Consider the following 16801-nt stretch of genomic DNA (forward strand, 5'->3'; position numbering starts at 1 on the left):
CCATATTCCCACACTGACTCACAAATAAGACAGTGCTGAGTTGCTGTTTGACAAGAACTGAAGAATTGTGATAATCAATTTCTAGTCCAGACCTACCCTCCTGTAAAAGACTTGAGTGGTTACATGTCCCAGCTCCTGATATCATTCTCCAGGAATGGGAAGGGATGGTACAGTTTATGTGGATGTACTCACAAGAAACAGTTTATGTGGATTTACTCACAAGACGATACTTTCCAAAGAGATCAGTGGTTTCCATTAAAATAATCATCTAAAATCAGACTGTAAGGTTGACGCCATTTTAAGAGCAATACAGAGTAAGTACAAATCAGAAGGAATTCTTCTTGCTCTTACCTTAAAATGTGTCAGTAGAGGAGGAACACTGTTGGATTCCTGAGGATCCAAGACAAATTTTAACTTCTTAGATGTGAAGAGTGTTATGAACCAAGTCTGTGGGCTCTGCAGGGTCAGGCAGAAATCCCCCAGTTTAACAGGGCCATGCCTCATCTCTGAAGTTTCAGGACTATAACTGATATTTTGCCCATCGAACCAAAAATCCACTAGATAAAGACTAGATCAACTTGGTCTCAGAATATTTTAAATAGTACAACATGCTGCCAAGTCATGAGTCTGGTGACTTTGCTCTGGTGTTCATCATCTGAACTACTACTTCTGCTCTGTAAGTCAGAGTTGCCTAGGAACTCTCATGGGATGCTCCTCAGCATCCTGAAAAAAATAAGAATTTAAGATGCAACAGCTAATCATGATGGCCTGCAGTTTGGCACCACTCAAGGTCAGGGAGCATTCTTGCTTACACAGGTATCGTACTTGGAATAGTGTTTCTTCGCATTTCAGCTGGACAGAGAAACAAACACTGAAACAAGCTTCATAGAGCTTGTGTCAACCACATGGTTGACACAAGCATTTTCCAAGTCTTCTCATTTAGATCACAGGATTCTCACCTCGTTTCTGAGTTTAACAGCCAAATTTCATAAGATGGATTCTTTTACTTCATGGTTTGTTTTCCCATAAGTCATCACAGTTAAGCTAAACAGAGCAAGAATGTGGGCACAGAAACACTCAGGCAAACAGCATTTTTAGCAAGAGCTATAAGCCATCTCCAGCCTCTGCTACTAAAGTCTTTAGGGACTAAGTTACAATACAGCTTAGTTTCAGCATTCCTGTGCACCAGGACAAAGGCAAGTGTCAAAGAAAGTGTCAAGCGCCACATCAGAATATCTGTTCATACAGTTTGTCTATAAGTCTATATTCTTACAGTCTATAAGATGCTGGCTTCTTTACGTAGTCTGGGAGGGGAACTGTGCAAATATCACTCTAAACCTAAATGTGGTTCAGGTTAGACTCTGAAAATCAGGAATGTGAATGGTATCTCGTAGATGTTTTACAAGAGTTAAGACAAGACTTTCAAGACCAGTAATAAGCCACGTTACTGTGCTGCTTTGTGCAGGAAAGGCCAAATGCCTTTGGAGGACAGGCATCTGGAAGATGAAATGGGTTATAATTTGCAGCAGACATTAACTAGGCAAAATGTAAAAGTGTAATACATGCTTTGAACCTATTAACTGCCATGAAGCTGACATGTATGCCCTCAAATCCTTTGGACAGGAAAGAAAGTACAAGGAGTAACTACGGGATTGCCGTAGCTTCCTTACTGTGGTAAAAGTCAAGAGGTATTTTAATGCATCCACAGGATGAGCTATTCTCTTGAAATAAGAAATTCCAGACACAAGGCTAGCGCTCACATCTGTTTTTAGAGCACTTGATACCTTGCAGAAGGCTGCACCTGTTCTCCTAAGCAAACTGCCAGGATGGCAACTGTTCAGCATGATTAGTTCAGTCGTGCTGAAGCTGTAGAAAGTAGTGCAAAAGCACTTATGTCCTGATGGAAAGCAAGAGAGTTTAAGATTTGGGCAGACTTGGATGCTCATTTAAAAAAGCTAGAAGGTCTCTCCTCTTTCAGTTCCCACTAGTAGCCAACTGGCACCAATTCCAGTCTATCTTCAGAGCTCAAAGGCCTCCACAAATAGCAAAAGCTACATGTCCATAAAAACATTTAGAAAAGAATAAAAGTTATGACCTCTAGCTCTATTAAGTTCCATGTCTGTATGAAAGGTCTGTGTTCCAGTAATATTGTTTGTTATTGGATTCTGCAGTTGTGAGCACAAAAACACTATAAACCACTACAACATGTTAAAGAGCACCTTGTCAACAAACAAGACTAACATGCCTCGTGTTTTGTTTAAAGCTTCATTTTCAGAAGCTGAGCGCAGACCTTCTAAATAGCAAAGCAGCAGCCAGGATTTCAGACCATGAGCAGGAAAATTTGAATCCTGCATATGACTAGGAATCATTCTCAATCCAAGAAATCAGATTTATATCTGATTACAGATGGAACAGTTTATTAAGCTTGTCCAAACTAAACTGCCTTCTCCTAGAAACATGCAGTTTTGTGTTAAAGCTCTGCAGATATACCATACAGAAGTTTGGATTTTTCTGTTCTCTAGAAGTAGGTTTAGTGACATCTGTTATCTAGGTACCCGGTGTCATCAAACTGTTAATTTTGCTTTTGAGAGCAAACAGTAATATGCTGGGGTTTTTTGATGTGGACAGATGCAAAGGATTGAGGAGAAACAGAGAAGAAATAGGAGAGAAAAAGATAAGAGGGCTGGAAAGCACTGTAGTATCCTGGTGAATATTTCATTTAAACAAGAAAGAATATGCATACACTACGATGTGGGTCCCTCATGCTCTCTGTTTCAGATGAGTTGCATTAGCTTTTCTGACACAGACCAGTGAAGACTTCATGAGAGCAAGTCAGACTGACAACGTATCACTGTGCAAGTAATAGAGGCCAAAGGCAAAGATACTAAGAGGGGAGAATTCATGTTTACATCTCAAGCCCTTGAAGAGCTGGAAGAGTGTACTCTTGGAGAAGCTCTCATTAGTTAATGCAGGTGCAATTTAAGTGATATCCCTCTATCATGTTTGCTGATATACAACAAATTTTCCAGCAGAAAGGCATTTGCTCTCAAAGGGGTAAAATAAACAAAGGGCTTATCCACTGGAGGGGAAAAAAAAATAAAAATAAAAGAAGCAAGCCTAAACCAAAACCCACACAGCATGACTGCTTTAGTCCCTGCTTTGAGGAGAAAAACTGAGGAAAAGCAGTCACACTGCTTACTGTGAGTAAGTCTTACTCAGTCAGACACACAGTCTTACTGTGAGTATTTCCTCACAGTAAGAATATTATCTATAGAGACTGATGGACTTGTGTATTGGTTTCACACAGCCTGGTTTCTGATAGCAGGGGGTCCGCAGAGGTGGCTTCTGTGAGAAGCTGCTGGAAGATTCCACAGTGTCCAACAGAGCCAATCCCTGATGGCTCTGAAGATGGACACACTGCTGGCCAAAACTAGACAGGTTGGTAATGCCTCTCTGATAACATATTTAAGAAGAAAATCAAAACAAAGGGCTCACAGCTTTTCTTCTAGCAAGAGAAGAAGAGGAGGTGAAAAAGTCAGGGAAACAACATGGAGACACCAAGGTCAGTGCAGAAGGAGGGACAGGAGGTGCTCCAGGTGCCAGAGTTGAGATTCCTCTGCAGGCTGTGGTGAGACCATGGTGAAGCAGCTGTGTCCCTGCAGCCCATGGGGATCCACAGGGCATGCAGAGATCCATATGGAAGATGCCCACGCTGGAGCAGGGGGATGCCTGAAGGAGGCTGTGATCCTGTGGCAGACCCAATGGAGTGAGAGGGTCTTTCTTCTAGGCTGGAGCAGCTCATCCTTGGAGGACTACACCCCACGGGAAAAGTGACCCATGCCACAGCAGTTTTGGGAGGACTGTCTGCCCGTGGGAGCGTCTCATGTTTCCAGCAGGTGCAGTTTGGCTGCTGCTCATGAGAGTGGACCCACACTGGAGAAGTTCACACAGAACTGTCTCCTGTGGGAGGGACCCCAGGGCCTCACAGGGGAAGGACTCTTCTCCTGGAGCAGTGGAAGAAAATATCGATGCTGAACTGAACAAAACCCCCACTCACCACCTGCCAGCGCTGGTGGTGGGATGGAGGGAGTGGCCAGAGGGGAAAAGGTATTTTAAGGGATTATTTTACTTCTCATTATCCTCCTCTGACGCTGTTAGTCATAAATTCACTTTTCAACTTAAGTTGAGCCTGTTTTGCCCTTGGAGTGTTTTTCCTCCAGTCCTTATCTCAACTCATGAACCTTTCCTTAATTTTCTTCCTCTCTGCTGCACAGCTGTGGCAGGGGAGGGTGAGCAAACAGCTTTTTTGGGTGCCTGGCATTGGGCTAGTGTCAAACCACGACTACTTGAGATCCACAGACTTTTTTATCTAGAGAAACACCTTTTAGTTAATGGTTTAGGCTTATCACAGCCACAAAGGTATATAAAAGTTACACACATGGCTTCAAGTGAAGTATACTGGCCCAGAAGCAGGCTAGTCAGCACGCTGGAAGTCCGCATACAAATTGTGAAGAGGTCAAGATGATCGCTTGCAATAAATGGCATTGATTTAAAATGTCCACGGATTTTCTGGGCAACAATTCAAAACCCATAACTTCATCTTGTCAGTACTATAACTTTTCACCAATTTGCCTTATACCAGCACCTAAAAAGCTAAAGCAAAGGTGACAGTTTCACCCAGAAAATCATGGGTTTCTATCATCTGGGTAATCTATCACTTACCATTACCAGATGCCAGTGTTTTCACCACAGAGTTAGCTGTGCCTGCTGCTAATGATGCCTCAAGTTTTAGCTTTCATATTTGCAGACTCTGTGTTGCCTAGTGATGCAGTTGTGAGCCTCATATTAAGTGTCAGTAAGCTCCCTTCACAGAGCAGGTAGACAAAACAAATCCTTTTCCTGCTGAGAACCAAGGACAACTTTCAGCCCAACAGCCTAAACAACGGTGGACTGAAGAGAGAAAACAAGAAGGATGAGATTTCACAACCTGAAGGTGTAATTGGACAATTAAACCCCAATATGCAAAACTTATAAAAATGTAAGATCTTTTGACCAATCAGCCATTTTGTGACCATTCTAAGTCCACCCTGGGTGCAGCCTTGGTCAGGCTCTTGTATAGGCCAAGGTGGATCCCGAAAGCCTTTCAATAAATACCTACTTTATTCTCTAACTCTGTCCAGTCTCTGTTTCAGGTCAGTCTTCCAAGGCACCACTATCTCCACCAGTGATGGGGAGGAGGCTTCCCTGCCCCTGCGCAACACCTGTCTGCAACACATTCCTTTTCAAGGAACACACACAATCATTCAAGCTTACTGAAGAAATAAGGCAAACTATACAGAGAAACTTTAAGGTAAGGGAGCTTTTTCAGACTTAAATTCAGTGTGAAGTCAAAGCACAAATTGATAATCATGACGAAGGCATGTCCTTCAGTGCAGTAAGCTCCCCATCACTAGTAACACTAGACCACTGCACTAGTAATACTATCGATCACCCCAAGACAGGAAGCGAGGTTGTCACTCTCACAGTAGAGTCTGCTCTCCACAATCTGAGGCATGATCTAGAAGCAAGTTTACATTTTACATTCTCCATATTTTCCTGCAAACCAGAGCACTACACATTTTTGCCATGTCTTTGCTCCCACACACTTGCATAATAGTTGTGTAATACTTGTCTTCAGCCAAGATATATGAAAAGATAAAGCAGAAACCCATCTTTAAGGGTTATAGACACCACCAATTTCACTTCCAAAGTAGCATCTTACCTACTACATATCGCTTCACAGAAGTGGCAGTGCAGAAGCTCTGAATGTGGCTGTAAGATGACAATGCTCTCTAACAAGATTTACGCTTTCAGGACAACTCTGATCACAGCTCTTGGCTAAACTCTTTCCTTGCCTGTTGTATGAACTTTATATTATTGTCTCAATTTTCAGAACCATTTCAGCTAGTACCACTAACCAGTATCACCTAAGTGCTTACTCTGATAGATACCTCTTGATTTCAGTGAAATATCTGATGGAGAATCAACAGTTTTGGTATTGTAACATCATCTACAGATAAAGGTGACATCACTTTCCACCCCTTGACCTACCCAATTTATGAAGTAGAACTTGTCCCATAAATTCACCTGTCAAAACTCGGTATCACAGAATAGATAAGGATGGAAGAGATCACATTGGGTCATCTGACTCAAATTCCCTGCTCAAGGGTAATTAACCTAGAGCACGTGGCACATGGCACCCAAACAGTTCTTGAATATCTCTAGTGAGTTCTTGAACATCAACCTCTCTGAGCAGCCTGTTCAATGTTCCATCTCTTGCACAGTAAAGCCGTTCCTCATATTCAGCTGAAACTTCCTGTGCATCGGTCTGCTCATTGGCCTTTGTCCTATTGCTTGGCATCACTGGGAGGAGCCTGGTCCATCCCCATGACACCCTCCCTTCAGATACTCATAAGCATTGATGAGATGCTCTCAGCTGTCTCTTCTCAATGTTGAAAAGCCTCAGGTCCATAAGCTTTTACTCACTAAGAGAAATGCTCCAATCCCTTAATCTTCTTTGTTGCCCTCCACTGGACCTGCTTCAGAGCTCAATGTCTTTCTTGTACTGAGGAGCTCAGAACTGGACACAGCATTCCAGGTGAGGCCCCACCAGGGCTGAGCAGAGGGGCAGGATCACCTCCCTAAACCTGCTGGCAATGAATGCTCTTCAGAATGCAGCCCAGGATGTCACTGGCCTTCTTGGCCACCAGGGCACACTGCTGGCTCATGGAGAGCTTGCTGTTCACCAGAACCCCCAGGTCCATCTGGACAGAGCTGCTTCCCAGCAGGTCACCCCCAGCCTGTGCTGGTGCCTGGGGTTGTTCCTCCCCAGGTGCAGGACTCTGCATTTGCCTTTGCTGAAGGTCAGAAGGTTCCTCTCTGCCCATCTCTCCAGCCTGTTGAGGTCCTTCTGAAGGGCTGCACAGCCCTCTGGGGTATCAGCCACTCCTCCCAGCTTTGTGTTGCCAGTGAAATTGCTGAGGAGGCCTCTGCCCCTTCACCCAAGTCATTGATGGGTAAGTTAAACAAGACTGGGCCCACTATTGAACCTTGGGAGGCACCACCACAGACAGGCCTCCAACTAGAGCCTGTGCCACTGATTATGACCCTCTGGGATGTGCTGTTCAGGCAGCTCTCAATACACTTCCCTGTCTTCCCATTCAGTCCACTCTTCCTGAGTTTGCCCATGGGGACGTTTTAAGAGACAGTGCCAGAAGCCTTGCTGAAGACAACAGACACTGCTCTCCCCTCATCCATCCAACAGATAGCTGTTGGATGTTTCTTCACAGTAGGCAATCAGGTTGGTCAAGTGTGATTTACCTTTAGTGAATCCATGCTGACTACTCCTGATCACCTTCTCATCCTCTCTGTGGATAAAGATGACTATCAGAATTCATTGTTCCATCACCCTTCCAGGGACTGAGGTGAGGCTGAGTAGTCAGTAGTTCCCTCTGAGTCTCCCTTCTTGCCCTTTCTAAAGGACATTTAAGCTGGACTGGAACTGGAAATGCTAACTCATTAAAATAATTGCAGCTTACTAGATTTTTTTTTCCATCTTCAATTGATAATTGCAGTAGTGCTAGTAGCTACCTTGCTGTCAGTTAGTGCCCTTAGTAACTGGAAAGAAATGGTTCTCCCTTGTTTTTGAATAATTCACTAAGAGTAACTTAACACAGATTTTACTTCACAGTTGTAGATGCCATGGTAGAGCTCAGATCTTTCTTCACCATTGCATCCTAGTGATGCTAGCAGTTTTCCCCAGCCACAAGAACTTGGAAATCTCAGCTGTACTGTCACCCAGGCTCAGGCAATCAACTCAACAGCTTAAAAAGTCAGTATAGCTCAGCATTTAAGATCTTGCTCATGGTCAGCAGAGAATAAGCCTCAGCAAAGCTATTTCTGAGAAATACACAAGATAAAATGCTATTTTTAATTGCCTTATTGAAAGTCTTTCACAGACTGAAAGCACATGCAAGTTACAATCTCAAATATGCATTTCAGGTGTGGTAAGTAGATTTTCTTGCAGTGGCACTAAGTCGACTGCACCAAAAGAGCTCCCTGCCTTGTCTCCTGACCTACTTTACAGATACCAGTCTCTCAACTCAGAGCAGGAGCAGACTGGCTCATGTGACAGCCAGACCATCTGTTTAAGATACCACCACATTCTAAGAGTAGACCACAATGCTAGAATGCTAGAAGACACCTGCAGAGATCAATATGCAGGGCAACAGTTTGCACATTAATTTGGGAATCAAGGTCTCCCAGATTGGTGTGTCAATAGCAAACCTGTGTGCTTTTATTCTCTGCCCCTCCCACCATTAATTACAGGGACATGCTGCCTGAGGCACTGATAGTAGGAGGAGGCCTCCATACAACTGCAGTAAGAGTACTCCGTTATCAAAGTGGTCATCCTTTTCTATCCACGAATGAGCTCAGAAAGCATTCAGCTACTTGGGTAAGTTTAAGGCACTCCAGCACAGGCAGCCCTGAGGATTTCTTCTGACCATCAAGCATAACTTTTTCCACCATGGCTGACAAGATATTGCCAAGACTCATCCTTCTGAAACCCATCTAAAGAACCAAGTTTCTCTACATATGCTCTGAATATCTGTTTTCAGTACTCTGTCTCATTATGTATGAAATAATCCTGTTGAAAAGATTATGAAAACTGTGCAACACTGAATACACCTTCAAAGAATACACCCCTCCCTCCTGTAAGTTGGAGTAAGAACCACAAAGTAATAACACTGTTATACAGTAGAAGCTATGTTTAGCTTTACAAGAGACTGAAAAAGTAACGGTACTAAGATACTTATGCTGACGCAAATGTTTGTTCTGACTTGGTAGCTATTCTTCATCTTTATCAAAAAAGAAGTGAATTGCCAATTCAAGAAACTTGCTGTAGGCTCATAGAGACCACTGAGTTTTACAACAGTACTAGAGCATCTATGGTGTAAGATACCATGAAAGCACCCTTCCCCATTTCTACAAGTGAAGGCAAACATAAGAGCAGCAGTGTGCTGTTATAGTTTGCTTCTACACCATCAAGTGGCCACAAGGGAAAAAAAGAAGACAAGCACATCTTTTCAGTAGAACACTGTTGTTTTAATCTATCCAAGTGGTATTACAAGTTTGAGAGACAAAATAGCTAGAGAAAGCAGCTCTAGTTACCACTACAACGAAAGAGAGGAAACTGGATTCAGCCAGCAGCTTGACTGTGGATAGAATGCTGATGACATGCTGAAAGCCATGCTAGGTTTAAGTAAGACCTTTTAATAAGAAGACTAGAAAAGAGCTGCCTGACATGCATGTACACAATGCAACAGAAGAGACAGAAGCTCCTTAAAACAAGATGACAACCAAGTTTGGACTTTGAGAGCTGATGGCCTACTTAGGAAGCATGTGGCAGACAACTGTCTGTACCTAGACGCTCTCTGGTTTAAGAAACGTGGTTCCCTCCTGTCTTCAAAACGGATACAGGGAACTGCAGGACAGTCAACTTCACCTCAATCCCTGGAAAAGGGTCAAGCAAATATTAGAAACCATTTCTAAACACACAAAGCACATGGTGATGAGAAGTCAGCAAGGACTTAATGTAACTCATGTTTAACTAACTCAATGCCCACCTGCTATGAAGATATCAGGGGGCTGGTGTGCAGGAGGAGAGCTTTAACACAGTTAACTTCAACTTTTGGAGGACTTTCAAAAAAATCTCTCATAACACTAGACAACCTGATGAGGCACAAGGTAGACAGATGTACAGCAAAGTGGGCTGAAAAACTGACTGAACTGCTGGGTTCAAAGCTTTGTGATCCCACAAACTCCAAATGGTGTATATCAGCAGAGAGTATTAGGGTCACTACTGTTTTAACACCTTCATTAAGGACCTGAACGATGGAACAGGGTACATCCTCAGCAAGTGTCCTGTCAGTACACAACTGTATAGAATGCTGGATCAGACGTTTGTGCTGTCATTCAGGAAGATCTCAACAGGCTGGAGAGATGGGTTGCGGGATACCTCAAAAAAATCAGTATGAGGAAACGTGAAATCCTGCTCCTGCCAGGAGCAACCCCATGCAGCAGTGTGTGCTGGAGGCTGATTGACTGAAAAGCAGTTTGGCATAGGGAATGAAAAAAAACAAACACCACAGACACTGATGGAAAGTTTGACTAAGAGCCAACAAAATGCCTCAAGGCAAAGAAGGTAAACAGCCTGAAGATAATAATGCTCAGGGAATCTTATCAATAAAGATAAATATTTGATGGAAGGGTGTACAGAAGGAAGTGACAGACTCTATTTAGTGAAAATTCAAATACTGGAAGTTTCACTTAAACATGAGAAAGATGTTCTACTTTGTAGGTGACTGGATGAAGGAACAGGATGCCCAGAGAGCTGTTCAAGAAATAGCTTCACACCATCCTGGGCAGCCTGATTTATCTGAGCAAAGAGGTTGGATGAGACAATATCCAGAAGCGTCTTCTAGCCTCAACTTCCCTGTCACTGTCATTTTTGCATCCTATAGATAGGAACAGAGATCAACCCATCCATACTGACATTGCTTCCCAAGTTCACCAACTTCAGTTTGACTTTCTGCAGTCTTCAGTCTCTCCCACAACTGAGAATTTACCTCCAGCTTTCTTTAAGAACGATACATGGTGCCAGTCTAAGTTCTCATCTAGTCAGAGAAGGAAGAAGCCCGTAGAAGCTCAGGCAGATCTATTTTAAGTTTTAGATTATACTGTAAACTGTTTTCATCTGTGGGTGGATAAAGTTAACAGCAATAATTATAAAATATCAGCCAAGGAGGCTGGAAGTAGAGCTTCAGCCTCTCAGTATATTTTTTGGAGTTGGAGAGGTGCCAGGCTCCCTCTCAGAGTAAGTGCTATGTAACAGCACTCCAGCAAACATCAAGTATTTGTATTTGATCAGGTGCTAATAAGAAGTCTAGGAATTCACCAGGGTGGTAACTTGGAAGCAAAGGAGCATGCAAACAATAGTTTCCAGTTAGTAACCAGAAGTTTGCAGTACAAGTTTTAAAGTCCATCTCCATGAACCAGCAAATTCAAGGTACGCATTCACTGCAAGTCTGGTATTCCACATAAGCACTGGTATCTGCTTGATAAACTACCTGTAAAACAGCCTTGAAGCTTCCATCAGCTGTATAGAGTTAACAGAGGCAGACACAAGGGATGCAGAGTTTCCAAGTAGAAAAGCTGAGAAAGTTACAGGTAGCTGGCCACAAGTACAGTAACAGCAGTCAAAAATGTCTGAAAAATGACAAGCAAGTCTGAGTCCTCGGACAGGTGGGAAATGAAAGCTTTTGGAGTCCTTGGCAAGAAACCAAGTGATGTGAATCAGGACTCTGATCAGAGAGCTGCCAGTCTCAAGGCAGATCATAGCAAGAATAGCCAACACCAGTATGTTAGGAAGATACTCTTAGATGACACAAGTCTTGAGGAACCACAGCTGGACAACAGTGGAACTAAGCCATACAGAACACTTCCTTTCTAATTCTGCACAGCCTGGCATTTCCAAATCTTAGCACAGCCTACTAAATCTGCACAGCCTCAGGGGGGCTGAATCCAAGTCTTCACCAGCAAAATATCATCTACTTCTCACCTCAGCTCTAAATTCAGTAACCTATTAATACTGCCTTTTCTCCTCATTGTCAAAGCTTTTGTCCTGCTGCACAGAGCAGGTTTTTTAACGAAAGTGACAAATTTGTGCACTGTAGTCAAATAGTCGTGTGCAAGCAGAACTTCCTTCTTCTTTTAAAAAGTAAAAGGCAAAGAGAAATCCAGACACTTCCCCATTTGTCTTACCCTCCTCAGGAGTCGATCTGCTCTTTCAAAAGCTAAACCAGTAAGGCCTCAGTTTAACAACTAACTCTACGACTAACCCTGCCATGCAACTTGAGGAACTGTTTTCTTCTGCATGTTTCTCCTGTCACCTGATGTTAAAAAAAACCAAACTAAATAAAAGGAAAAAACCCCAAAACACAACATGGTAGCACTCAGGTTCAGTTTTAGCTGTCTCCTTATCTGAACGCCAGAAAGGGTGACGGGAGAATAAACTCAAAGACACTCACGGTGGTCAGGTGTCAAGACAATGTTTTACACAATTAGATTTCAGGGGAACAGAAAAATCTTTATAGAAACACACGGCCAATATACAAGTGCTTTAGAAAGAAGAATCTACAATTCAAGTGTTTCATGTTTCCTGTGGCATGACTGTGAAAGTCAAGTACTTAGCTAAGATGTCCTTTTCATTTAAGAGGTAAGATGATGTCAAAAGTCAAGGTGTCGTGGTTACTAAAACTATTGTCCACTACAAGCCAGGATGAAGACACTATTCCAGATAACAAAACTTCTGCAGCCCTTTTCCTAAGATTCAGAAAACTCACGACTAGTCTACTCAGATGGCCTCAGTAAACAGCACAAAAGATTTTCTTTTCCTTTCCAATGACCTACTGCTCTAGTAGCATTAGCCACCTGACCAGCAACTTCAGGTTTATGGACTTTAAAGTTACACAGGATCTAAAGTACTATATTATTCCCATATGTGAATCAAAATCCAAAAGGAGACACACAGGCAGGTGGTCCTGTCCCCCAGTTTTCTCTGACTCAGGATTAAGTGGAGCTCTTAATCAATGGTTCAAAAAAAATTAAGAAAAGCATGCTTTAAAGAATAGAAAGCAGTGATGGCTGAGGTTTAGCCACTTCTATGCTAAACATCAGTGGCAATAAAAACTGCACTTTATGGGCAGAAAACCTCTCTTTACTCTGAACATTCTCCACTCAGACGATTTCAGTCTTAGGTACTTGTAGCTTGCAACAGATTTTAGGAAGTATTTGCTCAGAGAAAACATGAGGAACACAGAAAAAGCAAATTATCCACTTCATGGTGATGGGCCAGCTATTGTCACTAGCTCTCTTCCCCAAGGGCTATCCTAGTACAGGTCCGGACATGGACAGCTGTCCTGAAAGAATCTGACTCAAAGACACTTTGAAGAAGGACACCTGGACCAAAATTTCTGCAGTACCAATATCCACCAGACTCTCCCAAAAGGCCAGAGAGAAGATTAGAATAGCTCCAACTCAAGAATCAATAAATAACAAACGTAGAGCTTTAAGCCTAAGTCAGACTTGAATGCAAATCTCCCCTTGATACCCAGTTATTGAAGTTATTGAGCACTATTAGTTGATTAGTGAGCCAGTCTCTCAAAAGATCAATAATCCACCACCAGAGATTAAGACTTTTAAGATTAACACTGGAAGTGTTCAAGGGCAGGCTGGATGGAGCTCTGAGCAACCTGGTCTAGTGAGAGGTGTCCCTGTACACAGCATGGAGGTTGAACAAGATCATCTTTGAGTTCCCTTCCAACCCAAACCATTCCATGATTCTGAGACTGAGACATACAAACCATCCAAAAAGTGGTTTTACCCGTTTACTTCCACTTACCATACTCCCTCTGTAGACTACTCAATACACAGAGCAAGTATTGCCTTAAAGCTAGGAAAACCTGTTTATTGAATATTTTTTTCTGAGATGGGAAAGAAGTTACCACATTTTTTTTCTTGCCAGCATGTGAAATATTAAGCTGAAGGAGGGACATCTGTTACACAGCAGAGCTGTTGATCTCCTTCCATCTAGAGGATAAGACACAACTTCTTCTGCTAATTCAGCTAGAAGGAAAAAAAAATACATTCTCTTCCTACTGGATATCCTTTTATTGTGCAAGGATCATAGCCTAGTGCCATTTCCAGGTCAAGCACAGAACTGTTTTAAAGTCTAAACATCACCATAGCCACTTTTGCTCTGCCTTTTACAGTACTTCTATGCTGCCAAGTGCCTAGAACAGCATGGTACTACATACAGTGTACAGAAAGGTGGATTTCATTTCTATTGCTGATGGAAAAACTGGGCAAGAACTTTCCTACTTATGAGAAGTTAGCTGACCTCAGCCTGAAGCTAGAGTTACTTCTGCTCCCAGGTTATCAGGAATACTGATACACTTGTCAAAACCTCAAAGCAGTAAAGCAGAGAGAAGCTTGCTTACACTCCAAAAGCAAAGCAGTTCTCTAATACAATTGAGTAAAGACATTCTAGGACGTGAGATACTCCTCAGAACACTGCTTCTCACCAGCTATACAGCAGTGTGGACAGACCGTGCTAACAGCAGCAGCTCCTCAGCTGCAAGATTTGTGAAGGCAGCTGCCAATTTCTACTCCTACAGGTTTGCCAGACAACAACCTAGTTACATGATTAAGCCATCTATCACAGACAAAACCCTCCACAATTCCTATCCCTGCCTTAGTCACATACCCTTTTCTCAGCAGGTCATCAACTGGCTAATTTGTCAGATGAAGGCCTAAGTTCCTGAAGAGATGGTAAGCCTTGCTTCTCACTAGAGCAACAGTGGGCAAATGTTCAAGAAGAGGACTCCTTACATGGGCAGGAAGAAGTGCTGAATACCTGTATCACAGCTGCACACAGCAGATGGTGAAATATGGAAGCGGCCAGGCTACCTTGACTCATTGTCCTGTAGCATGGGAGTGTACTGGGTCAGATACTGCTGACAGCCTCAAGGCTTTTGGAGCCTAGGGAATCCATCCTACCCAGAAGCAGCTCCATATGCCCCAGGACAAGAACCATAGAAGCAGCACTTCTTTCCACCAGTAACTCAGCAACACCTTGTATGCACAAACCAGCTGTGCCAGAACTGCTTTTGAGCCCACATCATCCCTTGCAGTTCTTGCTCCCAGGAAATCCTACCTTAAAAATTTCAGTAAGACTTGTCTCCAGAGATGCCAAGTCCTTGCAAGCGTAGCTAATGTATCAGCAATGCTGTACTGCCACTACAGAATTATCACCACAGGGAAGGCACTTCACAGAGTTCACTAGTGTCCTGCGAACATATGCCAGAGCTAGGAAAGGAAAAACAGACACAGATATTCCTGCAGAGCACCCTGTCTGTATTAGTGCTGGGAAGAAGTGAGCAGGAGTTCAGCCAGGAAAGGACAATCACAGACAAGCTGATGATAAGAAAACAATGCCAGCTCCAAGCCTTCCCCGTGAGGGCAACAGGAAGGAGACAGCAAAGGAGCTGCAGTAATGCCTGAAAAATTTACACCTATCTGTAGACGGTACGAGCCACAGGCAGATACAGTAAATAAAACACTGCCTCTTGCAGCCCTTCTGTGCCGGCGCGACCACCAGTGTCCCAGCCGGTCCCTCGCAGCAAGGGATACGATGCCTTCTCCCCCCGGCGCTGCTCTGGGCTCTTGCAATGGATGTCAGCAGCGCCCAGGGCTTCATCTCCCCATGGAGAGACGAAGCCGGGAAAAGGGATGTGTCAGGGAAACACACACGGCCCTTTTCCTAACTCTCCTTCAACACCAGACGTCCCCTCAAATGCCGCGCCCCCTCTCCCCGGGCCATACCTTGTCGGCGATGCTGCGGGGCAGGAGCAGGTCGGGGCTGGGAGTGAGCGCCGGCCCCATCTCCTCGCTGCTGGACGTGGCCAGGGGATGCGGCATCTCCCGCAGCGACTTGGGCCCGGAGGACGGGAGGGGCTTAGGGGCGCCCGCCGCGCCGCCCGACATCGCGCCGGGGCCGGGCAGCGACGGAGGCAAGGAGGGAGGGAGCGGAGGCCGCGCCGCCTCGTCGAGAAGCTGCGGGGCCCCGGCCAGAGCCTGCCCGCCACCGCCGCGATACTACGAGGCGCAGGAGGCGGCGGCTGCGGCGACGACGGAGGAGGAGCGAGCCAGCGCAGCATCCGCCTGCGCCACCGCCCGCCCCTTTCGAAAGGGACGGCCGCGCCACCTGCCGCCCCGCCTGGCCCGGCCCGGCCCGGCCCGACCCGGCGACGGGAGCACCAGACACCGCCTCCGGCAACCAGAGGCGGCCGGGGGCGGTGCCAGGACTTGTGGAGCCCTGGGTGGGCCGGGGGAATCAGGGAATCCGGCGGAGTCCCAGGCGGGCGGCGCCGGGCCGGGGGAGGTACCGCGCCACCGAGCTGCCCCGACGGTGACCCCGGAGTGCGGCGGTGTCGCCGCACGCTGTGGAACGGCGGGTTAAGTGCCAGAAAAGCAATCCAGCTCCTCGACTTTTCCAGCCTCGCCGACGTCAAACTACGCTCATGTTGGAAGGGAAATTTGTAAGCGGACGGATTGTGGTGCAGGACCGACCCCAGCCGGGCTCAGGAGGGACAAGGCCTGGCTTCCGGGACTCCCTTACGGTGGGAGTGCACCGCAGTCGGACGCGCTGAGAGATGTCTTGCATGCAAGGCCTGCATAGAAACATCCTTTCATTGATGCCATGTGCCTGCTTTGGCCACAGAGATCTCACGTTGAGAGATCTCACATTGTTGTAGAATGTTTCATTGTGCTGAAACGAGCTGAAAGATACATCAGGACCTCTAGAAGTGATCCATGCAAATCTGTCTAACAGGATGTATCCATTACAAAAATTCAGTGATCTATCCACATTTAACAGTGTGGGAAAAGTGTTCATGATGGCAGAATAACCCATAATTAGGAGAAAAATCATAGTCTGGTCTAAGATATTTCCTCAGCAGGTAAAGCAGCTAAATCTGACGGATAAATTACCTTTTTTCCAAATAATTTGCTCAGCACTATTTACACTATAGAGTAACATGCTACTGGGGAAAGTGATGTATCACTGTAAGACTATCACAATCTCTTCCAGCTGCAGATAGATACATGAAGATAAACATAGTTATGTGACAAGATAAAGACT

General features: G+C 44.7%; 1 protein-coding gene across 1 annotated transcript in view; it reads right to left on the reverse strand.

Annotated features, from left to right (window-relative positions):
* Positions 1-15755, reverse strand: part of SNX30 (sorting nexin family member 30) — a 47895-nt gene extending 32140 nt beyond the window's left edge. The window contains exon 1 of the mRNA XM_066181420.1: positions 15484-15755. Coding sequence (XP_066037517.1) covers positions 15484-15645 — 162 coding nt within the window. The 5' untranslated portion in view covers positions 15646-15755. The remainder of the gene's footprint in view (positions 1-15483) is intronic.
* Positions 15756-16801: the final 1046 nt, after the last annotated feature.

Source organism: Chamaea fasciata, unplaced genomic scaffold (genome assembly GCF_029207755.1).
Source record: "Chamaea fasciata isolate MVZ Bird 193981 ecotype frontalis unplaced genomic scaffold, bChaFas1.0.hap1 SCAF_4, whole genome shotgun sequence".
NCBI lineage: Eukaryota > Metazoa > Chordata > Aves > Passeriformes > Sylviidae > Chamaea > Chamaea fasciata.